The sequence below is a fragment of the Colobus angolensis genome, unplaced genomic scaffold (genome assembly GCF_000951035.1).
Source record: "Colobus angolensis palliatus isolate OR3802 unplaced genomic scaffold, Cang.pa_1.0 Scaffold245, whole genome shotgun sequence".
NCBI lineage: Eukaryota > Metazoa > Chordata > Mammalia > Primates > Cercopithecidae > Colobus > Colobus angolensis.
The window spans coordinates 1,563,822-1,590,816 of NW_012115655.1; the positions used below are offsets into that span (position 1 = coordinate 1,563,822).

The following is a 26,995-nucleotide window of genomic DNA, read 5'->3' on the forward strand; positions in this document are numbered from 1 at the left end:
ACAGCTACTTGCAGGTTCTTCTCTAATTGTGTTTGTTTGTTTGGTTGTTGTTGTTGTTGTTTGAGACGGAGTCTCCCTCTGTCATCCAGGCTGGAGTGCAGTGGTGCAATCTCAGCTCACTGCAACCTCCACCTCCCAGGTTAAAGCAATTCTCCTGCCTCAGCCTCCTGAGTAGCCAGGATTACAGGCAACCACCAGCCACCAAGTCCAGCTGATGTTTGTATTTTAGTAGAGGCGGGGTTTCACAGTGTTGGCCAGCCTGGTCTCCAACTCCTGACCTCAAGTGATCCACCCACCTCAGCCTCCCAAAGTGCTGGGATTACAGGCGTGAGCCACCATGCCTGGCTTTCTCTAATAGTATTTTTAGTGGATTCCTTAGGATTTTCTATATACAAGATCATGTCATCTGCAAATACAGATAGTTTTACTCCCTTTCCAATCTGTATGTCTTTTCTTTCTTCTTCTTCTTTTTTTTTTTTTTTTTTTGCCTGACTGCTCTGGCTAGAACATCCAGTACAACGTTGAACAGAAGTGGTGAGGATGGGCATCCTTGTCTTGTTCCTGATCTTTGGGGGAAAGCATTCAGTCATTCAACACTAACTATGATGTTAACTGTGGGCTTTCCATAAACACCCTTTATTAGGTTGAGGAAACTTCCTTCTACTCCTAGAAGTGTTTGTTTTTTATCAAGATAGGGTGTTGAATCTTGTCAAATGACCTTTCTGCCTCTACTGAGATGCTTATGTGGGTTTTTCCCTTTATTCTATTGATAAATGTATTATATTGATTGATTTTTGGATGTTAAACCAACCTTAAATTCCTAGGAAAAATCCCACTTGATCATGGTGTATAATCTTTTTTGTATGTTGCTGGATTTGGTGCCAGAACTTTGTTGAGGCTTTTTGTGTCTATAGTTGACCTTTGAACAATGTGGGAGCTGGGGTGCCAAAATCCCTCAAAGTTGAAAATACCTGTATAACTTTTGGCTCCCCCAAAACTTAACTACTAATGCCTACTGTTGACTGGAAGCCTTACCAATAACATTAACAGTTGATTAACACAAATTTTGTATGTTATATGTATTATAAACTGTATTCTTATAATAAACCTAGAGAAAAGAAAATGTTTTAAGAAAATCATAAGGGAAAATATTGTTAGGGTCACCCCAACCAGGCTATTTCCCTCCCTTCCCATGGGTCTTATGATGCAGTCCTTTGTGACCTCCGCATAGCTCCTTCCGGGCTAAAGACAAACCGCGCCCCCTCCGTCAGTGACCCCTCCAGTAACTGTCCAAGCAGTTACAGGATGCAGTTAACATGTCTGCTCACCTCACAAAACAAAGCTGGCAAAAACATCTCCAGGATGCGGTCAAAGACGCCTGCACCCCCGACTCAGCTCCCCTACCCTGGCCCAGTTCCTCGCCCTGCAAAGCCCTGCTGTAGTCTATAAGTGGGGCTGCCTCCTCTGCTTTTGTCAGGAGGTAGCCCGGCAGGACTGACAATAAATCAGCTTGCCTGAACTTGGGTCTATTGGCCTCATTCCTTCCTCGGCTGTCCTTCCAATTATCCCTTACAAATATATTTACTATTCATTAAGTGTAAGTGGATCGCCATAAAGGTCTTACCCTCCTTGTCTTCACCTTAAGTGGGCTGAGGAGGAGGAAGAAGAGGAGGGTTGGTCTTGCTATCTCTGGGTGGCAGAGGAGAAAGAAAACCCACGTATAAGTGGACCTGTACAGTTCAAACCTACGTTGTTCAAGGGTCAACTGTATATTCATAAGAGATTTAGCCCATAGTTTGCTTTTCTGTTGCATTTTTCTCTAGTTTTGGTATTAGGGTGATACCTCATAAAATGAGTTGTGGAGTATTCTCACTTCTTCTATTTTTCGGAAGAGTTTGTGAACAATTGGTACTAATTCTTCTTTAAACGGCTAGTAGAATTCACCAGTGAAGCCATCTGGTTCTGAACTCTTTTGTGTGGGTGGGTAAGTTTTCAAAAAATTACTAGTTTTAAAGTTTTTTTTAAAAAATTATTTGTTATAAGTCTATTCAGATTTTCTATTTCTTGAGTCATTTTTGGTAGTTTGTATAGTTTTAGGAATTTGTCCATTTCATCTAGGTTATCTTATTTGTCGGCATATAGTTATCCACATTATTCCTTTACAAGTCTTTTTACTTATGTAAGGATGATAGAAATGCCCCTCTTTCATTCAAGTCATTTAAGTCTTCTCTTTTTTCTCTTGTTACTCTATAGCTAAAGGTTTATCAATTCTGTTCATTTTTTCAATTAATCAATTTCTGATTTTGTTGATTTTCTGTATTGCTTTTCTATTCTACATTTCATTAATTTCCTCTAATCGTCACTATTTTCTTCCTCCTACTTTATATTTAGGTTGCTCTTCTTTTCCTAGTGTCTTTTTTTTTTTTTTTTTTGAGATGGAGTCTCGCTCTGTCACCCAGGCTGGAGTGCAGTGGCACAATCTCAGCTCACTGCAAGCTCTGCCTCCAGGGTTCACACCACTCTCCTGCCTCAGCCTCCCGAGTAGCTGGGACTTCAGGCGCTCGCCACCACACCTGGCTAATTTTTTGTATTTTTTAATAGAGACGGGGTTTCACCATGTTAGCCAGGATGGTCTCGATCTCCTCACCTTGTGATCTGCCCACCTTGGCCTCCCAAAGTGCTGTGATTACAGGCGTGAGCCACCACGCCCAGCTAGTGTCTTAAATGTGGAAGATTGGGTTATTGATTTGAGATCTTCCTTCTTTTTTAATGTAAGCATTTGCAGCTATAAATTTCCCTCTCAGCACTGCTCCCATTGCAACCTCTAAGTTTGAGTATGTTGTGTCTTGATTCTCACTCATCTTAAAGTATTTCCCTTGTGAGTTCTTGATTCATTGCTCTTTATATGCATGCTACTTAACTTTCACATTTTTGTGAATTTTTCACATTTCCTTCTGTTGTTGATTTCTAATTTCATTCCATATTGATTAAAGAACATATTTTGTATAATTTCAATCATTTTACATTTATTGAGGCTGTTTTAGAGTCTAGAATATGGTCTGTCCTGGAGAATGTTCCATGTTCCTTGGAACACTTGAGAATGTTCCAAATGTATATTCTGCTGTTGCTGAATGGAGTATTCTGTGTTGGGCCTGGTTGATTTATAGTGTTGTATAGGTTTTCCATTTCCTTGTTGATCTTCTGCCTGTTGGTTCTACACATTACTGAAAGTGACATACTGAAGTTTCCAACTATTATATTTAATAGTGGAATTGAATTTTTTGTTGTTGCTGAGATGGAGTCTCATTCTGTTGCCCAGGCTGGAGTGCCGTGGTGCAGTCTCTGCTCATTGTGACCTTTGCCTCCCAGGTTCAACCGATTCTCCTGCCTCAGCCTCTCGAGTAGCTGGGATTACAGGTGCCCGCCACCACACCAGACTAATTTTTGTATTTTTAGTAGAGACAGGGTTTCACCATGTTGACCAGGCTGGTCTCAAACTCCCGACCTCAAGTGATCCACCCACCTTGGCCTCCCAAAGTGCTGGGATTACAGGTGTCAGCCACGGCAGTCAGCCAATAGTTGAATTTTCTATGTCTCCTTTCAATTCTGTCAGTGTTTGCTTCATGTGTTTTGGAGCTCTGTTTTTAGGTGTTTGTAATTATTATATCTTGCTGATAGATTAACCCTTTTGTCACTATAAAATATCCTTGTTTATCTCTAGTGACTTTTTTTAAGTCTACTTTATCTGATATTATTATCATCATTATAACATACAGTTATCATGTATAGTTACAATTTGTATCATACATCTTTTCCCATCCTTTTACTTTTATATACCTTTGAATATACTAATTGTATCTTTGAATATAAAGTGTGTCTCCAGGAGACACCATATAGTTGGCTCTTATTTTTCAAATCTAGCCTGACGATTTCTGCCTTTCAACTGGATCATTTATCCATTTGCACTTAATATTATCGATATAGTGGGATCCATGTCTGTCATTTTAAGTTTTGTTTTCTCTATATCTCAATTTTTTTCATTTACTGCTTTCTTTTGCATTAAATAAAAATTTCTAGGCTGGGCGCGGTGGCTCAAGCCTGTAATCCCAGCACTTTGGGAGGCCGAGACGGGCAGATCACAAGGTCAGGAGATCGAGACCATCCTGGCTAACCCGGTGAAACCCCGTCTCTACTAAAAAATACAAAAAACTAGCCGGGCGAGGTGGCGGGCGCTTGTAGTCCCAGCTACTTGGGAGGCTGAGGCAGGAGAATGGCGTAAACCCGGGAGGCAGAGCTTGCAGTGAGCTGAGATCCGGCCACTGCACTCCAGCCTGGGCAACAGAGTGAGACTCCGTCTCAAAAAAAAAAAAAAAAAAAATTTCTACTGTAGCATTTTAATTCCTTTGATAATATTTTCATTATATATTTTAAGTTATTTTATTAGTGGTTATTCTACAGTTTATCATATACATCTTATCAAAATCTACTTCAGATTTATACTAACTTAATTAAACCTGAAATACAGAAATGTTACTTCTATATAGTGCTAATCCCTCTTCCCACTTTGCTATTGTTATACATAGTATATCTACGTATGTTATAAATCCAACAATACATTGTTATAATTAGTATGTTATATAATTTTATGTTTATTATAGAATCTGAGACAAGAAAGGAGAACAGTGTATATTTATATAGTTTGTAATATTAACCTTATTTACTATTCCTGGTTCTCTTCATTTGTTCCTATGGATTTGAGCTACCCTCTGGAGTCATTTCTTTATTCCAAATGCAGCTTTTCTCCTACCCACTTCCCCTGTGCTTGTTAAATATATTACGTTACTGAATATTATAGACCCAACAGTACATTATATGCAGATGCTCCTCAACTTACAATGGGGTTATGTCTTGATAAAGCCATCATAGGTCAAAATAATTGTAAGTCAAAAATGCACTTAATGCTGGCAACACAGCAGACAATCCCTAATTTATGATGGCTTGATTTATGACTTTTCAACTTTATAATGCTGCAAAAGCAATATAGTTGGCCCTCTGTATCTGTGGGCTCTGTATCCATGAATTCAACCAACTGCAGATCAAAACTATTCAAAGAAATAAAAAACAATACAACAATAAAAAAATACAAATTCTAAATATAAAGTACAGCAACTGTTTACATAGCATTTATATTGTATTAAGTATTATAAATAATTTAGAAATCAGGCTGGGAGTGGTGGGTCATGCCTGTAATCCTAGCACTTTGGGAGGCCGAGGCGGGCAGACCTTGAGGTCAGGAGATCGAGACTATCCTGACCAACATGGTGAAACCCCATCTCTACTAAAAATTAAAAAAATAATTTAGCTGGGCGTGGTAGTGCGTGCCTGTAATCCCAGCTACTCGGGAGGCTGAGGCAGGAGAATCATTTGAACCAGGGAGTCAGAGGTTGCAGTGAGCCAAGATCGCGCCACATCACTACATTCCAGCCGGACAACAGAGTGAGACTCTGTCTCAAAAAAAAAAAAAAGAAAGAAAGAAAGGTAATTTAGAGATCATTTAAAGTATACAAGAGGATGTGCATAGGTTAACCATTTATATCATTTTATAAAAGGGACTTGAGCAACCAAAGATTTTGGTATGCACTGGGGGTTACTGGAACCAATCCCCCTTGGATACCAAGGGATGGCTGTATTCATTCAGTAGAAACTGTAACCCCATCATAAGTTGTAAGAAGCTCTTCAACTTATGATGAAGTTACATCCTGATAAACCCATTGTACAGTCAAAAAGTTGTAAGTTGAATCATTGTAAGCTGGGGACCACCTGTACTTTTATTTAACATAATTGCTTTTTAAATCAGTTACGAGAACAAAGAAGAAATATGCATTTACAGTGTCTTTCATAATCACATAATTACCTTTACTGATGCTTTGTTTTCCATATAGATTTGAATTATCACCTGGGGTCACTTGCTTTCAGCCTGAACAACTTCCTTTAGTATTTCTTAAAAGGTGGATCTGTTAGCAACTACCTATCTGTTTTTGTTTATCCAGGAATGTCTTTACTTTGCCTACATTTCTTAAAGATACTGCATTAGTCCATTTTCACACTACTATAAAGATACTACCTGAAACTGGATAATTTATAAAGGAAAGAGGTTAAATTTACTCACAGTTCCACATGACTAGGGAGGCCTCAGCAAATCCACAATCATAGTGGAAGGTGAAAGGGAAGCAAAGCATATGTTTACAAGGTGGCAGGAAAGAGAGAGTGTGCAGTGGAAACTGCCACTATTAAAACCATCAAATCTTGTGGCCAGGCCTGTAATCTCAGCACTCTGAGAGGCTGAGATAGGCAGATTACCTGAGGTCAGGAGTTCGAGACCAGCCTGGCCAGCATGGCAAAACCCCATCTGTACTAAAAATACAAAAATTTGCTGGGTGTGGTGGTGCACACCTATAGTCCCAGCTACTTGGGAAGCTGAGGCAGGAGAATCACTTGGACTCAGGAGGCAGAGGTTGTGGTAAGCTGAGATCGTGCCGCTCCACTACAGCCTGGGTGACAGAGTGAGACTCCATCTCAAAAAATTAAATTAATAAATAAAACTGTCAGATCTTGTGAGAACTCCCTCACTATCATGAGAAGAGCATGGAAAAACCACCCCATGATCCAATCACCTCCTACCAGTTCCTTCCCTCAACATATGGGGATTCCAATTCAAGATGAAATTTGGATGGGGACACAGAGCCAAACCATATTATTCCACCCCTGGCTCCTCCCAAATCTCATGTCCTTTTCACATTTCAAAACCAATCATGCCTTCCCAATAGTCCCCCAAAGTCTTAACTCATTTTAGCATTAACTCAAAAGTACAAGTCCAAAGTCTTATCTGAGACAAAGAAAGTCCCTTCTGCCTATAAGCCTGTAAAATCAAAAGCAAATTAGTTACTTCCAAGATACAAGGATGGTGCACATATTGGGTAAATGTTCCCATTCCAAAATTAGAGACACTGGCAAAAACAAAGGGGCTACAGGCCTCCCACAAGTCTGAAATCCAATAGGATAGTCATTAAATATTAAAGCTCCAAAATGATCTCCTTTGACTTCATGTCTCATATCCAGGGTAAACTGATGTAACGGATGGGCTCCCAAGGCCTTGGGCATCTCTATCCCTGTGGATCTGCAGGGTACAGCCACCGCAGCTGCTTTCACAGGCTTGTGTTGAGTGCCGGCAGCTTTTCCGGGCACACAGTGCAAGCTGTCGGTGGATCTATCATTCTGGAGTCTGGAGAATGATGGCCCTCTTCTCACAGCTTCACTAGGCAGTTCCCCAGTGGGGACTCTATTTTTCCTCCACACTGCCCTAGCAGAGGTTCTCCATGAGGGCTCTGCCCCTGCAGCAGACTTCTGCCTGGACATCCAGGTATTTCCATACATCCTCTGAAATACAGGAAGTTTCCCAAACTTCACCTCTTGCTCTGTGCACCTACAGGCTCAACACCACATGGAAGCTGCCAAAGCCTGGGGTTTGCGCCCTCTGAAGCAATGGCCTGAGCTGTACCTTGGCCCCTTTTAGCCACAGCTGCAGCTGGAGTGACTGGGATGCAGGACACCATGTCACAAGGCTACACAGAGCACTGGACCCCTGGGCCTGGCACATACAACCATCTTTTCCTCCTAGGCCTCTGGGACTGTGATGGGAGGGGCTGCCATGAAGGTCTCTGACATGCTCTGGAGACATTTTCCCCATTGTCTTGGGTATTAACATTCAGCTCCTCATTACTTATGCAAATCTCTGCAGCCAGCTTGAATTCCTCCCCAGAAAATGGGTTTTTCTTTTCTACCACATGTCAGGTAGGCTGCAAAATTTCCAAACCTTTATGCTCTGCTTCCCTTTTCAACATAAATTCCAATTTCAAACCATCTCTTTGTGAAAGCATATAACTGAACACTTTCAGAGTAAGCCTTGAATGCTTCACTGTGGCCGGACATGGTGGTTCATGCCTATAATCCCAGCACTTTGGGAGGCCAAGGTGAGTGCATCATTGGAGGTCAGAAGTTTAGGACCAGCCTGACCAACATGGTGAAACCTCATCTCTACTAAAATTACAAAAATTAGCTAGCCATGGTGGCATGCACCTGTAGTCCCAGCTACTCAGGAGGCTGAGACATGAGAATCACTTGAATCTGGTGGGCAGAGGCTGCAGTGAGCTGAGATCATCCCACTGCATACCAGCCTGGGCAACAGAATGAGACTCTGTCTCAGAAAAAAGAAAGAAAAAGAAAAAGAATGCTTTGCTGCTTAGAAATTTCTTCTGCCATATACCCTAAATAATCTCTCTCAAGTTCAAAGTTCCACAAATCTCTAGGTCAGGGGCAAAATGCCACCAGTTTCTTTGCTAAAGCATAGCATGAGTGACCTTTACTCCAGTTCCCAATAAGTTCCTCATCTCCAACTGAGACCACCTCAGCCTGGACTTCATTGTGCATATCATTATCAACAATTTTGTCAAAACCATTCAACAAGTCTCTAGGAAGTTCCAAACTTTCCCACATCTTCCTCTCTTCTTTGGAGTCCTCCAAATTGTTCCAACCTCTGCCTGCTACCCAGTTCCAATGCCACTTCCACATTTTCAGGTTATCTTTACAGCAGCACCCCCACTCTTAGTACCAATTCTCTGTATTAGTCTGTTTTCACACTGCTATGAAGATACAACCTCACCAGGCGCAGTGGCTCATGCCTGTAATCCCAGCACTTTGGGAGGCCAAGGCGGGTGGATCACAAGGTCAGGAGTTCAAGACCAGCCTGACCAATATGGTGAAACTCTGTCTCTACTAAAATACAAAAATTAGCTGGGTGTTGTGGCGGGCACCTGTAATCCCAGCTAATTGGGAGGCTGAGGCAGAAGAATCACTTGAACCCCAGGAGGGGGAGGTTGCAGTGATCCTGGGTGACAGAGCAAGACTCCATCTCAAAAAAATAAAAAAGATACAACCTAAGATGGTGTAATTTATAAAGGAAAGAAGTTTAACTGACTCACAGTTCCACCTGGCTGGGGAAGCCTCAGGAGACTTATAATGATGACACAAGGCAAAGGGGAAGCAAGGCACGTCTTCACAAGGCAGCAGGAGAGAGAGTGCTCATGCAGGGGAAACTGCCACTTTTAAAACCATCAGACCCTGTGAGAGCTCCCTCACTGTCAAAAGAATAGCCTGGGGAAAACCACTCCCATTATCTGATCACCCCCCAAACAGGTCCCTCCCTTAACATGTGGGGATTACAATTCAAGATGAGATTTGTGTATGGACACAGAGTCAAACTATATCAGATAGTTTTGCTGAATATAAGATTCTTGGTTGACAATTTTCTTTCTTTAGCACTCTGAATATGTCACACCACTGCTTTCTGGCATCTATCGTTTCTGATGAGAGTTGGTTGTTACCCTTATTAAAGTTTCTTTGTATGTGATGAGTCATTTTTCTCTTCTTTCAAAATTGTCTCATCCTTCACTTTCAGCATTTTTACAATAATGTGTTTGGGTGTGGATCTCTTTGCCTTCATCCTACTTGAACATCATTGAGCTTCTTTGATGTACAATGTTTTTCATCAATCTGGGGAATTTTTTAAATCATTACTTCTTCTGATACTTTTTCTGCTCCTCCTCTAGCTCCTCTCTTTACATTTCATGTATATTGGTGCACTTAATAGTATCTCACATTTTTCTAAGACTCTATTCATTTTTCTTTCTTCTTCAGATTGCATAATCTCTATCAGTCTATCTTCAGTTCCTTGAGTCTTTGTTCTTCCAGTTCCAATCCACTGTTAAGATTCTCTAGTAAATTTTTAATTTCAGTTATTTTAGTTTTTTATAGAGACAAGGTTTTACTATGTTGCTCTGGTTGGTCTTGAACTCCTGGCCTCAAGCGATCCTCCTGCCTGGGTCTGGGATTGCAGGTATAAGCCACCACACCTGACCTGTCTGAACATATTTATTGTGGCTGTATTGAAGTTTTTGCTAAATCTGACATCTGGGCTTTCTCACAGGCAGTTTCTGGTGCCTGCTTTTTGTTTATTTAAGAGTCACACTTTCCTGTTTGTTTGAAGGTCTCATAAGTTTTGATTAAAAACTGGACATTTGAGGTAATATACTATAGCAACCATGAATACCGATTCCTCTTCTCCCCATCTCTGGGGCTTGTTTTTGTTTGTTTGCTTGTTTAGTGACATAGCTCGACTGTTTTAATGAAGTATATTTCCCTTGAAGTGTAAAGACACTCATGTCCCTCCTCAGACAGTGTTGCTTTGGTTGTGCCCATCGTCGGTGTGGGTTTAACAGAGTTGTACTGCCTGTCTCCCTTTCGGATCTCTCTGCTGTCTGCCTTTGTTGATATCATACTCAGCTGTTCAACTCCACCTACCTACTGTTGGCTCTATGGTTTTCAACAGTGCCCTGGGGCATAAAGTTGCTCCAGTCTTATTCAATTAAATTCAGGCAAAGATATTTTTTGAGGCCAATCTTTAGGTTCCTTATAATTCTAGTAAGGTTCTTTTTAGCTGCCTCTTTCCCTGGTTCAGAGTCTCTGATAAACAAGGTGGCCTATAGTTTAGCTTGTTGCTCTCACAAAGCTACCAGGCTCCTCTTAATTTCTTGCTCTCAAAATCTCCATTGTATTCAAGAATGCCTTTAGACTTGAGCTTTCCCATACTCTGTTTTAGCTAAAGTCAGTTATTTTGGGGAGAGCTTCAAACCTTCTATTCTTCCAGACTGTCTCTACTTCTAGGCAAAATCTTGGCCAGGGTAGTAGACTGGTCTTGGCTTGCCTCTCTCAATGTTGAACCTCCATTTTATGAGGGAGCTGGGGCAAAAGCAACCAGGTCTCAGTATTCTCAGCCTGCTGCACCTGGGATAAAGCTTCTGTCCTAGGAATGGGGGCTGGCTGGAAGGAAGTAGACCCTGACCTGTCAGCTGGAGGCTCTCCAGGAACTTGGCCTCAGTAACTTGGAGTTACAGAAGAGAAATGCTGGACACCTGCCCCTCCTGGCAAGGGACTATATCCCTTCACTGAAAGCTGAGAGAGAGGAGCTGGGAGGGATGAGAAGAGAGCAGGTCATACTCAGGTACCACAGACACTCGCTATTCTTACCAAGATTTAGTAGATTTTCTTGAATAAATGTATTTTTTTTCATTTGCTGCATGCCCTTCAAACAACTTCCAGAGACTTTAGAAGGCTGGCTTTTAAAATAATTTTCACCAAGTACGGTTGCTTCACTGAGGAATTGCGACTCTTCGCACTGGCATTTCTGGAAATGGAATTCCAACTCCACAACTGTTTCTTTTTAAATGTAACAAAATGTTAAGGGCAAGAGAGCTTTTGTAGACATTTAAACATTTCTTAAATTTTATTTTGCACTTTTAAATTTGTCGATCAATTTTTTTTAGGGTTCAAACATTTTTAGTAGGCCTTGAAGAGTCTGTGAACACTAGGCACAGTGTCTACAGAGCCTAATCGAAAAATAGCCCAAGTGTAGTCAGATGGGGGAACATGTTCAGCCATCCCCACTGGGCACATTCCCACCTGAGTAGCAGACACCCTACTCTAATTAGACTCTTCTTTCAGTACTAACAGCTGAGGCATGGACCCTAGACATTTCAGCTGCTAACAACATTGTTTAATACTGAGCCATGGGCTGAATTCCTCAGTTTAGTATTCTTCTGGCTGCATGTTATCAATGCTGACTGTGTCCCAGAAGTAGCAACCTGGGTTACAGATCAGTTTCCTAGAGCCTCTGTCACCAAAAGAGCCACCCATCCAATCTCCAATTATATAAGGAATGTTTCAAAAGATATTCTTTTCTGCTTCACAGGTAATTGGATGTAGCCAAACATATGAAGTCATTTTAGAACAATGATAAGATCAAAATGTAAAATAATCACTTCTAATATGAGGTAGCAAGGTGGAAAGTGAGCCAGGATGAAAATGCAAAACCTCTATGGGGGGTTACTGACACAGACCATTTTTTAAACTTTATTTATTTATTTATTTATTTTGAGATGGAATCTTGCTCTGTCACCTAGGCTGGAGTGCAATGGCGCGATCTCGGCTGACTGCAACCTCCGCCTCCCAGGTTCAAGCGATTCTCCTGCTTCAGCCTCCCAAGTAGCTGGGATTACAGGCATGCATCACCATGCCTGGCTAATTTTGTATTTTTAGTAGAGACAGGGTTTCTCCATGTTGGTCAGCCTGAACTCCTGACCTCAGGTGATCTGCCTGCCTCAGCCTTCCAAAGTGCTGGGATTACAGGTGTGAGCCACTGTGCCCGGCGACATGGCCCATCTTGATGACTGTGGGTTTCCAGTGATTGGAAGCTCCCATGTGAGCCGTATGTGCCCTGTCTGTCAAAATCCTAGAGCAATTTCAGATGCATTCATAGATAGTCCACGTTACTTTGACAGCACCTCCACATATAAACAGCAGTACAGCAAAAGTTGCAGATATTTCAACAACTGAAAGGGATAGGATGGGGAAAATCAAACAACACTTTTCTGACACTGGAATTCTGTAAACCAATGTGACTCTACGGTCCAGAATTAAGGGGAAAGGATGGTCCTACATGTGTCCTGCATGGATTAAAACACATCTAGACATGTGTTCACATGTGAACTACATATTTTATAAGAGTTCCTGACAAATGGACAAAATCCAAAGAAGGAGGCCCCTAGAGTGAAGCACACCACATGAAGAACACACGAAGGGCTTCGCATTTCCTTTCAGATGGGGGTTTGGAAACAAAATAGTTATCTTCAAATATTTTATAGCTGTCCTTAAAAGTATAAAAACTGCCTGGTACTCAGTACTCCAGCTCCATTCCAAAACAATCATTCATTCATCTATTCAGCAAACATTTATTCTGCATCTCCTCAGAGTGAGGCCCTGTGTTAAGTGGCTATCTAGGGGTACATAAGACTCTTCGTAAGTAATGAAGAGCCTAGAAGCAGAGAGGGTTAAACAAGCATGCGAATAACCCAGTAACCATAATACAGGGGAGAGTATGATAGGCATCATGTGAGCAGAACAAAGCTTACTTTGGAATTCAGAGTCAGGAGTCATCATGTCCCACTAGCAAGATCAGAAACGACATCATGAAGGAGATGGCATTGCACTGGGTTTCAAAGATGTGTACTATTTCTGTGAGGAGAAATATACTAAAGACTTATTCCAGGTTGGGGGTAAAAGTGCAAATACTTAGAGGTGAGAAAAAGGCTGGAAAACATAATGGGACAGAGCCAAAGAACTGATGAGTTCAAGTTGACCAACCACAGGTGTAGAAATCTCAAGTATTAGGGGACAAAGCTAGAACTTTATAGGCCAAACAGTGAAGAGCTTGTATCTTAGGCTGCAGAGAATGACTAGGTGCAGGTATTATTAAAAGCTTTGTAATATAGAGTGTCATGTTTGTTTGACTCCTAGCATAGATCAGAGGCAGACACAGAGAGACAGGAGGTTTGCACAATGGCTAGGTAGAAGGAAATGAAGTCCTGAAGCAGGATTGAGGCAGGTAGCAGTGGGGATGGACATGAGGGAAAAAAGCTGTGAGGTATTTCAGAAACTGAATCAACAGCAGCCAAGACACTTCTGGAAATATGGGAGTGGGTGAGGAGGGATGACTCAATTATCAAGTCTAAGGGACGTAGAAAGAGCAGAAATCCCTGCTGGAGGAGAAACTGACTCAGGGTCAGAGGAGGCTGAGTGAATATGGAAGACAGTGTGGCTACCCTGGAAAGTGGCTAGGACAGGACCAGGAGAATGTTCTAACCCAAAGCCTTGCTCCAAGCACCTCTCAAACCTTCCCCAACTCATGATCACCTCCTCAGAAGCTACTTGATAAGGAAATACTTGAAAAGAACAGGCAAGGATAGAGCCAATCCACCCTTGAGAAGCGCCACTGGCTACCCAAGGCGACCCTCCGTGAAGGCAGAGGCTGTTGCAGGGTTATACCTTGAGGTCCCCCAACGGGGGATATGAAGAGCAACCTTCCGGCCCTGAGTCTGCCACTCACTCCCCCTGAAACCTTAAAAGATAATCCTCTCTCACTTTGGGAGGCTGAGGTGGGCAGATCACCCACAGTCAGGAGTTCGAGACCAAACCTGACCAATATGGAGAAACCCTGTCTCTACTAAAAATACAAAAAAATTAGCTATGCATGGTAGCACATGCCTGTAATCCCAGCTACTCAGGAGGCTGAGGTAGGAGAATCACTTGAACCCAGGAGGCAGAGGTTGGGGTGAGCCGATATCATGCCATTGCACTCCAGCCTGAGCAACAAGAGTGAAACTCCATCTCAAAAAAAAAAAAAAAAAAAGACGATCCTCTCTGAGTCAATTCCTTCATTTGTGAGATAGGGGTAGTAATGAGTACCCCACCCATTTCACAGGTTTTACTAGATTAAGTATGAGGAGACAGAATCTTGCAAAGCACACAAAAGCCAAGGGTCATTAGAAGTTGAGAGCAGAAACTACAACAAATTCCTATGTGTATCCTGTATGGAGCTGTCTATGGAAGGAGGGAGGGAGCAAGGTAGGCAAGAAAATACCATAGCCTGGGGCCACAGGCAGCTAAGTGTTAGTCAAGGAATACTGCCTGCCAGATTTCAAGAACAGCCTGCTCCAGAGAAATAAGAGGGACAGTTAAAATTAACCAGGTCAACCCCCTTGTTTAACAGATGGGAGGCTTCGCCCTGAGACAGGCCCAGTAACCTACCAAAGATCTTTAGTGGCGTGACAGAGGGACCAGGGATATGTCCAATAACTGGAATGTCTGTATAATCACAGTGTACACAGTATTTCTACCCACATTATCTTACTTATCTTCACAAATAGCCTTTGAGCTGAGTGGGAAAGTATTATGAAAATTCCTGTTTTTCAACCTGAGGTTAAATGACTTGTCCAGGGAAGGATTCAAATCCAGTCAGTCATACCCCCCGCCCACTGCTCTTTCTCTATACCACAACTTCATGCCTGCGCTGGGTTTTAGCACAATCATTTCAGCTTTCATCATATTTCAGATTCCAAATTCTGTTTCATTACAAGTTCTTTTTCCTCTTATTTCACACTGCCTTCAGCAATATTTCACATTCAACCTTACCTGGTAGGACCCTACTGATCTCTTGTTTTAAAAGTTCAGTGCCCACATTTGGCACCAGAAACTTTTTTCTAAACCTGAATTATCAAAACTGGGCCTTCCCATATAAATAATCTTTACAAAGTCTGTCCTCACAAGTGTATCATTTGAGATGTGTGTGATTATTACAGCAAACACACTGGACTAATTGAGGCAATATTTAACACGCAAGTACCAAGAAAGCAGCTTTCACAAATGTGTAGAAAACGAAGGCAAATAGTTTCTGGCTTTATCAATAAAAGCTGATTTGCATTCATGGGGGGACCTCCAAGCGCAGTCAGCAACAGAAAATGATCCCGATAATTCCAGTAGCCCACATCCAAAGGCTCTGAACCTGAATGTGTGTCTTTATTGAGGGGGGTCCAGGGAACACCTAGGGGAAGAAAGTGCTAAGATAAAACTGGGAACTGTCTCGATGTCCTTTTCCCTTAGTCTGTGGGGCCTGACGTTCCATCACGAACCTTATTTCAGGAGTAAGCAATGAATGTTTTGCTCCTCTTTTCACCTCAGGGAAGAAGATTAATATTGCTCAGTCTCCTTGGCTTGCAGAGGTTTCTAGTGGGGATCATCAGGGGTGTGCTGACGCCGCCAGGCAGCACAGTAACAGGCCCAGGGGCCGGGCTGCGCAGGGGCGCTCCCATCTAACCTGCCGCTCCCTGCGCTTTCTTATAAACAAGCCTTCAGTGGCGTGGCAGTCATTTCTGCTGAAAAATACTGGCATTCGTTCCTCTTATGCCCTCTCCTTCCTCACTATCCCCAGAACCAGAACATAACTTCCCACCCACCCCACTCCCGTCAGAAGCAACTAACGGATGGTAACAGCGCAGCAGCCCTCGGTTTGGAGCTCAACGGACTTGGCAACCACCTGGTGAAGGCACCAGCCTCGGCCCCCCGACCCCCACCAGCGGCGCGCCCCAGGGATGCCCCCGGCTGGGCACCGCAGGCAGGACCCAGAGCAGGGAGGCCCAGACGCCGGGCAAGCCCCCAGGGAGCGCGCTGCCCCGGGTGAGGCCGGGAGTCAGACTAAGCCCAGAGACCATCCCCACCCGCCATTAATAAAACGCAGGAAAAATTAAAGCTTTGTTTACCGACATGAGTGATCACTGTGGCCAGTCGCCGGCTGAGCTCCTGAGGGGGCATCTCTTCTTTTAAGCAAGACAGCATTTCACTGAAAAACCACTCCGTATAAATAAAGCCAAACAAAACTGTTTCTACCGCTGCTGTGGATGATTTTTTAAAGGCATCTCCGCCCGAGGATGCTCTGCCCTCGCCCTCTTCCTGGCTCTCCAGTCAAGAATCGAGAGTCCCTCGCAGCCGCTGCCAGCTCTCCCTCGCCACGCCTCGCGGGGGCTCCTGTGACAGACCAAGTCTGGCGCTTTCCCAGCGTCGCAGCTGGACCGAGAGGGGAGCGGTCGCTCTGCAAAAGGAAGCAAGTCGCCAGTCTCGCCGGAACCGCGTCCCGGCTCCTCCGGCTGGGCGAGGGCCGAGGCTTCCAGAATCGCGGTCCCAGCCGCCGGGTTTCCGGCGCCGCCTCCAGGGACTGTGAGGTGAGGGATGCTTCGCCGGGTGCAGGGGAGGCGGCAGGTGGCCGCGGCTCCTCTGCGCCGCCCGCCCCACGCCCCACTCCCCGGAGACCACCTCTTCCCGCCCGCAGGTGGCGTCCGGGGCTCTCCCCGAGGCGCGCACGCGCCCAAGCGCCGCTTGTTTGGGGGTCTGGAACGCTGCGCCCCTTTCCCTGCTGGGAGCCCGCGCTCCAGCCCCTGGAGTAGGGGCGACTCACGGTCCCTACTCGGAACCGTGGGGCGGGGAGACAGCGACTGAGGCGCTCCAGCCGCACAAGGGTCGGGATCACCAGACGCGCGCCGGCCGGGTCTCCGCCCCTCCTTCTTCCCGGCGCGGTGTCTGCGGAGGAGCAGCGGAGAGAAGGGGGCTGACCCGAAGAGGTGCCGCCATCCGGTAGGACCCGGAGCGGGAGGCTGGGTGAGGCGCCGCTGCTTGCCCCACCTTCTGACCCGGGGGGCGGCTGGCGTGTGTTTTCCCCCCTTGGGGTTGTTCCACGCAGTTCGTGGCCTCCGCTGGCCACAACTGCCCTGGAAGCCCAGCGCCCGGGCTGCGCTCCAACATGACTGGGCACGCATGGGCGCGCTCACCCCGTGTGGGCTTTTTCCTTGGTGCAGCTGCGCCCTTGCCACTGCTCCGTCTGTCACCTGTCAGGCGCGCCAGTGCTACGTTCTGGAGAGGCTGTGGCACATCTTCCATGCCGGTCCTCCTCCCCATTAGCCCATTATCCCGTAGTTTCCCTATTTGGGCCCAGACACTTTCTGACTGGCAGCAAAAGACTAACCCCAGTTCAGCAGAGCGCCATGGGAAACACCTGAGCAAATGCGAATTCGGTCAGGTTGTCCCCCAATCCTTTCTACAGCGGGAGTCCCTGAATACTCAGCCGGTGGCGTGGCGGGACCACCCATGCGGATGTTCTCAGCCATCTCTTTCCTCTTCGATATGTAAAAAGCCAAGCCGCAAACACCCTGGATCCAAATTCTAGGAGTAGTCACCCATCCCAGGGGGCTGAGGGTATTTTTTAATGCTGTCTCTAACAATTGTGGGCTGTAGTTGAGAAGCGACGTTAGTTCACCTGTGTCATGAGATTTGGAGAGAGGAGGTTCTTCCCGCTGTGAAGTTTGGCACTTTGCACGCTGCCTGCAAAACAGAGCAAGGATTTTCTTTTTTTTTTTTTTTTTTTTTTTTTGGTTTTTAGAGATGGAGTGTCACCATGTTGCCCAGGCTGGTCTCAAACTCCTAGGCTTGAGTGATCATACCCGGCCACAGAGCAACCATTTTCACAACCACCTTTTGCAAGAGATTAAACAAAGGGTTAAAAGTCCGGGCATAGTGGCCCACGCCTGTAATCCCAGCACTTTGGGAGGCCGAGGCGAGCAGATCACAAGGTCAGGCGTTTAAGACCAGCCTGGCCGACATAGTGAAACCTCGTCTCTACTGAAAATACAAAAATTAGCCGGGTATGGTGTCATGCGCCTGTAATCCCAGCTACTTGGGAGGCTGAGGCAGGAAAATTGCTTGAACCTGGAAGGTGGAGGTTGCAGTGAGCCAAGACCGTGCCATTGCACTCCAGCCTGGGCAACAGAATGAGACTCCATCTGAAAAAAAAAAAAAAAAAAAAGTTAAAGATCCACAGGAGGGGAGGCAGCTTTTGAATTATGTTTCCACGGTGGTTTCTGGCTATTCAGGGGTCGCAAGTATTTTCAAGGAACCAAATGAGATGTTTCCTACTGATAGTAGTCAGAACCCTGGTGCCCAGTCAGAGCCAATTGTGAGTTTTGGTCCGTGGAAACCAATGCTTTGTAAAGAAGACAGTGATGTAGGGTATGTTGGACTGGGAGTGTCAGAGCCACTTTGAAGATCCAGTAACCTCAACTTCCCAGCTTAGGCCGGGTCCTTATGGGTGAGAATCATGAAAAGGAAGAAGAGAAGGAATGGAGGAGAGGAAAAGGAGGGAGGAGAAACTTATGATTAAGAATGAGAACAAAAAGAAAATAGATAGAAAGGAAATAAATCACACTCAGAGAGCTGCCCACATCTTTGGTACTTTCACAGTCCTCAAAGGTTTCCATGGAGATAAATGAGCTCGAGTTATGGTGAGATGCAGCAGGCAGCGCCTATTCTCAGAAACTAATTCTGCTCTTATCTCTGACACTTGCTCTCTCAGGGCCTTCACTGCTTCCCCTGGGCAGTAAGGAAATGGCTCTGTGATCTCCAAGTTCCCTTTTCCAGCTCTGAAATCCTATAACTGGACTTAAGAAGAAATGATCGGCTGGCTGCATTGTCTCACACCTGTAATCCCAGCACTTTGGGAGGCCGAGGTGGGTGGATTACCTGAGTTTAGGAGTTCGAAACCATCTGGTCAGATGTGGTGAAACCCCATCTCTACTAAAAATACAAAAATCAGCCGGGCACGTTGGTGGGCACCTGTAATCCCAGCTACTTGGGAGGCTGAGGCAGGAGAATCGCTTGAACCTGGGAGGCGGAGGTTGTAGTGAGCTGAGATAGTGCCACTGCACTACAGCCCAGGTGACAGTGGGAGATTCCATCTCAAAGAAAAGAAGAAGAGGAAGAGGAAGAAGGAAGAAAGAAGAAGGAAGAAGGAAGAAGAAGAAGAAGAAGAAGAAGAAGAAGAAATAATGACCATATAGTGTTCAATATCTCATACCTCCTTGTTCTTCCAAGAAAATGGTCATTGTCTCTATTGTTCTCATGAACATTGACATCCTTTCTGTCTTCTTTCTTCCCACCCTCCCACCTTCTCTGCCTGTTTTTCTCCTTCCTAAGTATGATCTCTTATATTATGCCTCCTTGTGTTCATTAATGAGGACAAAGCCCTCATGACCTAATCACCTCTTGAAGGTCTTCTTTCTCAGTGCTGTTGCATTGAGGATCGAGTTTCCAACGCATGAACTTTGGAGAACACATTGAAACCACAGCACAAAGAGGCATCTCATCACCCATGTGATGCCTTCCACCATGTTATGATGCCGCATGAAGGCTTTCACCAGATACAGCCCCTCGATCTTAGACTTCCCAGCCTCCAAAACCATAACCCAAAGCAATTTCTGTTCATTTTAAATTGCCCAGCCCTTGGTTTTCTGTTACGGCAGCACAAAACAGACTAAGACATCTTCGCTGGCGAAATCAGAGAAACAAGCTAGAAAAGCCTGCTTCCTTCTCCAGTGAACCAATTAACAATCACTCACATCTACTGAACATCTGCTATGGCTGTGATAGGCAGTGTCAGGTATAACACCACCACCATATAGCAAGTGACTGTTCTGTGTCTAGTATGATGTTAGACATTTTACAAACACCTTTGAGGCCTCACAACAGCATTCTAAAGGCTTTAGCCTCATTTTGCAGACGCCACTGTAAAGGACCAAACTGTGTAGTCAAAACGTAGACCATTCTCTCCCTTCCAGTAAAGACCTGCTCAAGCTGGTCAGACGCGGTGGCCCACACCTGTGATCCCACCACTTTGGGAGGCTGAGGTGGGCGGATCACATGAGGTCGGGAGTTCGAGACCAGCCTGACCAACATGGAGAAACTCTGTCTCTACTAAAAATACAAAATTACCAAGCTGTGGTGGCGCATGCCTGTAATTCTAGCTAGTCAGAAGGCTGAGGCAAGACAATCACTTGAACCCAGGAAGCAGAGGTTGTGGTGAGCTGAGATGATGCCATTGCACTCCAGCCTGGGCAACAAGAGTGAAACTCCATCTCAAAAAAAAATAATAAGAATTGCTCAAGCTCCAAGTCCCTGTAGATTGCACCTCCCTATGGGTGAACTGTCAGTGCAACTTCTGACAAAGGAAAGACAGACAAAGGACCTACCTTGGAGAGCAGTGGCTGGCACTACAGCCTCCTCAGCTCCTGGTGCTACAGGTGAGGGTGGACATTCCTGGGGTACCAAGGAGGCCCCCAGTTTCATCTACATCTGTGGTTCGCAAACTTTAACAGCATCACCTGGGAATAGAAGTAATTTTTATAAAAACACAAATTTCTGGGCCCTACCTCCAGGATTCTGGTTTAGTAGTCTGGATTGGTACCCAAGAATCTGCATTTCTAACAAGTCCTCAGGAAAACTGACGGTACTAGTCCTGGGATTACCCCTTGAGCACCACTGGCCTGGATAAGAGCTCTTCAAACTTCTTGGATTGCACATCTTAGTATGATTGTGCCATTAGAAAGAGATTTGGTCTTTGCCCCAAGGTCCTGGCATAGAGCTCCTAAGCCTCTTGGAATTTCCTGAATGATAGTGTGATAGGAGTGTCTTTTGTTCTAATGAAGAGACTCTTAGTAGGCCCCCAGATAGCTTCAGAACACAGCCTGTTCACCAGAAAGACCAAGCCTTGGTTAGAAGGTTGAAACTCTCAGCCTTATCCCTCAACCTCTAGGAAGGGGGAAATGCTGCAGGTTGAGTTAACGACCAAGCACCAAGCACCAATGATGTAATCAATCGTGCTTACAGAGCAGAGCCTCCATAAAAATCCCCAAATGAAGTCGGGTATGGTGGCTCACACCTATAAATCACAGCAATTTGGAAAGCCAAGGAAGGCAGATTGCTTGAGCTCAGGAATTTGAGACCAGCCTGGGCAACATGATGAAACCCAATCTCTACAAAAAAATCAAAAAATTAGCCAGGCATGGTGGCACATGCCTGTGGTTCCAACTACTTGGAGGGCTGAGGAGGGAGAATCCCTTGAGCCCAGGAGGCTGAGGCTGCAGTGATCCAAGATCACACCACTGCCCTATAGCCTGTGTGACAAAATGAGACTCTGTCTCCAAAAAAAAAAATCCCTAAATGATTGTGTCTCAGAGCTTCTGTATTGGTGAACACATCAAGTGCTGGGAGGATGGTACACCTGAAGAGGGCATGGAAGCTTTGCGGACCACCACCTCCCATACTTTGCCCTATGCACCTCTTCCGTTTGGCTTTTCCTGAGTTGTATCCCTTACAGTAAACTGGTAACAATAAGTAAAGCACTTTCCTGAGTTCTGTGAGTCATTCTAGCAAACTATCAAACCTCAGGAGGAAGTCAGGGGAACTCTCAATTTATAGCCAACCAGAAGTATGGAAGGCTGGGGATTTGTAATTGGTGTGTGAATTAAGGGGCAGTCTTATGGGACTGTGCTCTTAACCTGTGGTGTCTGTTCTAACGCCAGATAGTTAAAATCAGGTTTGAATTGAATTGCTGGACACCCAGTTGGTGCCAGAGAATGAAAAGTGGCATTGGAAAAGATCCCACTTACTCCACAGCTGATTGAATAGACGAACCTAAGAAGTGACATGACGCCGGGCACAGTGGCTCACACCTGTAATTGCAGCATTTTGGGAGGCCGAGTTGGGTGGATCACCTGAGATCAGGAGTTCAAGACCAGCCTGACCAACATGGAGAAACCCTGACTCTACTAAAAATACAAAATTAGCCAGGCATGGTGGCGCATGCCTGTAATCCCAGCTACTCGGGAGGTTGAGGCAGGAGAATCGCTTGAACCTGGGAGGCGGAGGTTGCGATGAGCCGAGATAGCACCTTTGCACTCTAGCCTGGACAACAAGAGCAAAACTCCATCTTGAAAAAAAAAAAAGAAGAAGAAGTGACATGTTACTTGAGCTCACACCATCCTAACAGTCATTCCACTGCCATCTTTTTGTTTTCTGAAATCAACCTGCCACCCTGGCATAGGGGTGTATGTGTGCATGCATGTGCATACATGGGGGCATGGGGCAGCACATCTGCCTCTACCTCTGCACTGCCACTCTCTCTTCCCATGTGTTTCCCTGTGTGGTTTTGTCTCATCCCACAAGTGACTGAATTACAACACACATTTTGTGTGTGTAATGCTGAGGACATTTTGCCCCTAAATTCTTAGGAGTCTTACTTGCCAGTAGAAGAAGTAAGTAGAATTGCCAGTAGAATCCCTCCTCAGCGCCACCTGAGGAATTAACCCTGCATTCCCAGAGGAATCTGTGATGGCATCCCCTGGGTCAGTTGCCTTTGCAAAACAATGCTGATTCTCTTCAGGATCCACCCATACCCACCCTTCTTTGCTTCTAGACCTATAATTAGACTCAAGTCCTAGCAGGCCCCCTGTAACTCACCCAGCAGGTGAGTTACAAAGTATGCCCCATGCAAGGGTATATTACAAAAGAATTACTTGAGTTTTCTAATTTATACAGACAGAAATTTGGGGAACATATGTGGAAATGAATATTAAGGGCATGAGATACTGACATAAAGAACATAAAGCTGGATCAGGCTGAATTTATTGATATGGGCCCACAAAGCAGAGATTCTGCCTTTAACAATACAGCTTAGAGTTAGAAGGGATTGTAACAGTCTATTTGGTTAGTTGACTGATGCATGGACAGAAAGGTGGCTCATGCATTCAACATATATTTATATGTTGAAATCCTAATTCCAAAATGAGTTATGAATCCCTGACCTGCCTTGGTTTAATGTAGAAGAAGGGATTCAAAGGCTTAGGGAGATTGGATTGTTAGAGCAGATTCATCATTTAAGACCTACTCACCCACCTTAGCAGGGTACATACCCTTTTCATCACAACTGTGAGAAATGTCTGAGGGGAGCCCTGGCATTCTTAGAGCTCTGTGATCTTTCTTTGCTGTGGGCCAGGCCCTACAGTGGGAACTACAGTCACTGAGTTGGGAAACTTCAATGTAATAGGAGTAACTGGATCTCAGGGTGGCAGGGACTAAGTGGCAGCAGTCAATCATCAAAGGTGAGGTGAATGTGATTACCACAAGGGACAGCAAAGTCAAAGCAGGAACTGAAATAGTCTCACTCTTGCAGACCTCAGCATTTGCTAGTTGATCATGATCTTTCCAAAAGTGGAATAGACAGGAGGCCTACTAAATTCTTATTTGATTTGTATCAGCAGAAAGGTTTCTAGGTCAAGTGAACAAAAGTCTAACTTGAATCATAAAATGGAGAGTCACAACCCCTCATTCAATTCCAGGATTTGAGCCAGTTTACAGTCCCAGAACCCCTTGAATTAAGATAAAATTGGGTGCCCTTTTGGAAAGAACCCCAAATCAACCAAAAGTTTTTGTACTGTTAATCTTTCTCCCAGCCTTCCCCAAAGGATGTGTGGCATTTTACTAAGGTAGCTGTACATTAGAGAAAAGGAAATAATGAGACTTTGGGGGGATTATAGGACTCTGAACTGACCCTAATTCCAGGACACCAAAAACATCACTGTGGCCCACTAGTCAGAATAGGGGCTAATGGAGATCGGGTGATCACTGAAGTTTGCTATAGTCTGAATGTTTGTGTCATATGTTGAAATCATAACCCCCAAAGTGATAGTATTAGGAGGTGGAGGCTTTGGGGTATGATTAGTTCATAATGGTAGAACCCTCATGAATGGGGTTAGTGCCTTTATAAAAGAGGCCTGAGGGGAGCATGGTTGCCCCCTCTGCCACATGAGGACACAGCGAGAAGTTGGCATTTTGCAACCTGGAAGAGGGCCTTTGCCAAAACCTGGCCATGCTGGCACCCTGGTCTTGTATTTCCCAGCCTCCAGAAGTGTAAGAATAAATTTCTGTTGTTTATAAGCCACCAAGTCTAAGGTATCTTGTTACAGCAGCCCAAATAAACTAAGAGTTTTAGCTCAAGTATGTCCTACAGCAGGCCCAGTGGGGCCTCTGACCCCATCCTGTGATTACTTCCCCAGTTCCAGAATGTATAATTGGAATAGATACACTCAGCAGCTGGCAGAATCCTCATATATGTTTCCTAACCTGTGGAGTGAAGGCCGTTATGGTGGAAAGGTCAAGTGGAAGCCACTGGAACTGCTTCTACTTAGGGAAATAGAAGTAATATTGCATCCCTGGAGGAATGCAGTAATATTGCATCCAAAAGTAATATTGCATCCGTGGAGGAATGCAGTATTCCTGCAGAGCTTGGAGCCACCATTAAGAACTTGAAAGATGCAGGGGTGGTGTTTCCCACCATATCCCCCATCAACTTGCCTATCTGGCCTGTGCAGAAGACAGATGGATCTTAGAGAATGACAGTGGATTATCAGAAGCTTAACCAGATTATGATTCCAATTGCAGCTGCTGCCAAGACCAGCTCGGCTGGGGAGACCCTAACCCAGCTGTGCTACAGGAATTAAAGACACAGACACAGAAATATAGAGGTGTGAAGTGGGAAATCAGGAGTCTCACAGCCTTCAGAGCTGAGAGCCCCAAAGAGAGATTTACCCACATATTTATTAACAGCAAACCAGTCTTTAGCATTGTTTCTATAGATAGTCAATTAACTAAAAGTTTCGCTTATGGGAAACGAAGAGATGAGCCAAATTAAAGGAATAGGTTGGGCTAGTTAACTGCAGCAGGAACATGTCCTTAAGGCAGAGATCACTCATGCTATTGTTTGTGGCTTAAGAATGCCTTTAAGCAGTTTTCTGCCCTGGGTGGGCCAGGTGTTCCTTGCCCTCATTCCCATAAACCCACAACCTTCCGGTGCAGGCGTTAGGGCCATTATGAACATATTACAGTGCTGCAGAGATTTTGTTTATGGCCAGTCTTGGGGCCAGTTTATGACCAGATTTGGGGGGGCTTGCTCCCAACATGTCCCCCTTCTCTGATTTGCAAAGAGATAAAAGCAAGGGCAGCTTTGTCATGGTGAGCTACTTCTCACAGGAGTTGGGATCCGCATCTGCAGACTATACAAAGACAAACAACATAGATTAAAAGCACAGTCATCATTGAAATCACAGTTTCCAAGTGTTTTTTATTCATTTTAATGGGTTACTAGCTGCTAATTTGTCTGCAGCTCCTTTAAGCACTCCAGTTCCTGGTATTAAGGTCAGGTGTGCCTGGGATGCTTTAAATATTTGTTCTTTTAATTTTGCTACATCCAAAAACAAGTTTGTAGAGTGTCCTTCTAGATGCTTTTTTATTCTTTCCCAAATTTTGATCTTATTAAGAGCATTTAATAGTTTTCACAAATCCTTATGTTAAGCTCCTAGAGCAGGCCATATCATTTGAGGTTGAAGTGCCACTATACTGCCATGGTTCCAGATAATAGGAACTTTTGCCATACTTCTTAATATATCTACCATCTGACCATTTTGTTCAGATCAGCTGAGCATAGTGTGACCATGGCACGCAGACTGAGAGGTGCAATTCAAGCTAAATATCCCCTTGGGGACCAATTAATAATGATTCCATGGGAATCATTGTGCAGCACCTCTGCCTGTTCTGCAAAGCAATCTTCCAAACAAGTATGTTCATTTTTTCTGACTGGGTCCAATCCTATTTACAAATAGGTTTTTGAGGGCGGTATGCCTCAATTATAGGAGCAGATTTATTATGGTAAATACCGAGATCAGAAAGCATGTGTAACTGTGTCATAGAGTGATTGCATCCTGGCATTATTACCAGTGCTTATTGAAGGAATACTCATGGCAGTGGTGATAACCATTATCATAGCTACCATTAAATTATTCATTGTGACTGGTTTTCCCGCTTTCCTCAGGTTTTCTTCAGCCATCTGTGACAGCTTCTTGATCTGTCCCCAGGTGGGTGGCTGTGTTCTATGGGTGTTGTGCGTGACAGTTGGGGTCCTCCTCAGCATCAGTCTCGACATGGCTGCAACTGGGGAGTCCTCAGGATCCTCCCGGAGTCTCTTCCTTCGCATCTGGCTCATGATAAGGTTTCAGGTGTCTCGATGGTATCCAAATTGGCTGTTGATTTTGGCCTGGAGAAATAAAAGCATAAGCTCTACCCCAAGTTATTATTTTACCTATTTCCCAACTTTTTGTTATTGGATCTCTCCACCAAATCAGTTTCTCTGTTTCTGTCTTTGCAGCTGGTTTTTGTAGATGCTGTTCAGCTGCTGATAACATCTGACCTTTGGACAGGCTCAAAAAATTTAAAGTTAATAATGCTAGGTTCAGTTGCCTCTGTGGGGTTCCACATTCTCTGTCTCCCTTCTGCTTTTGCAACTGCTGTTTTAGGGAGAGATTCATTCTTTCCACTATGGCTTGTCCTTAAGAATTGTATGGGATACCTGTAATGTGTTTAATATTCCACATAGAGAAAAAGGCAGCTAGAGCTTGGCTAGTATAGCCTGGGGCATTATCTGTTTTAATAGAAGCTGGAATGCCCATCACCGCAAAACACTGCAAAAGGTGACATTTAACACAGGCAGAAGACTCTCCTGTTTGGCATGTAGCCCAGACAAAGTGAGAAAAGGTATCCACACATACATGTACATAAG

The 26,995-nt window shown here is 44.5% G+C and overlaps 1 protein-coding gene across 2 annotated transcripts in view; it reads right to left on the minus strand.

Moving 5' to 3' along the window:
- Positions 1-17,149, minus strand: part of MCF2L2 (MCF.2 cell line derived transforming sequence-like 2) — a 242,044-nt gene extending 224,895 nt beyond the window's left edge. The window contains exon 1 of one of the 2 annotated variants that reach the window (XM_011945800.1): positions 16,967-17,149. Coding sequence is in view for 1 of the 2 variants with exons in the window: in XM_011945799.1 (XP_011801189.1) it covers positions 16,266-16,341 (76 nt within the window). In the remaining variant the exon portion in view is untranslated. Of the gene's footprint in view, positions 1-16,265; positions 16,634-16,966 lie in introns of those variants that run through there. The other variant, XM_011945799.1, reaches the window with a different exon arrangement.
- Positions 17,150-26,995: the final 9,846 nt, after the last annotated feature.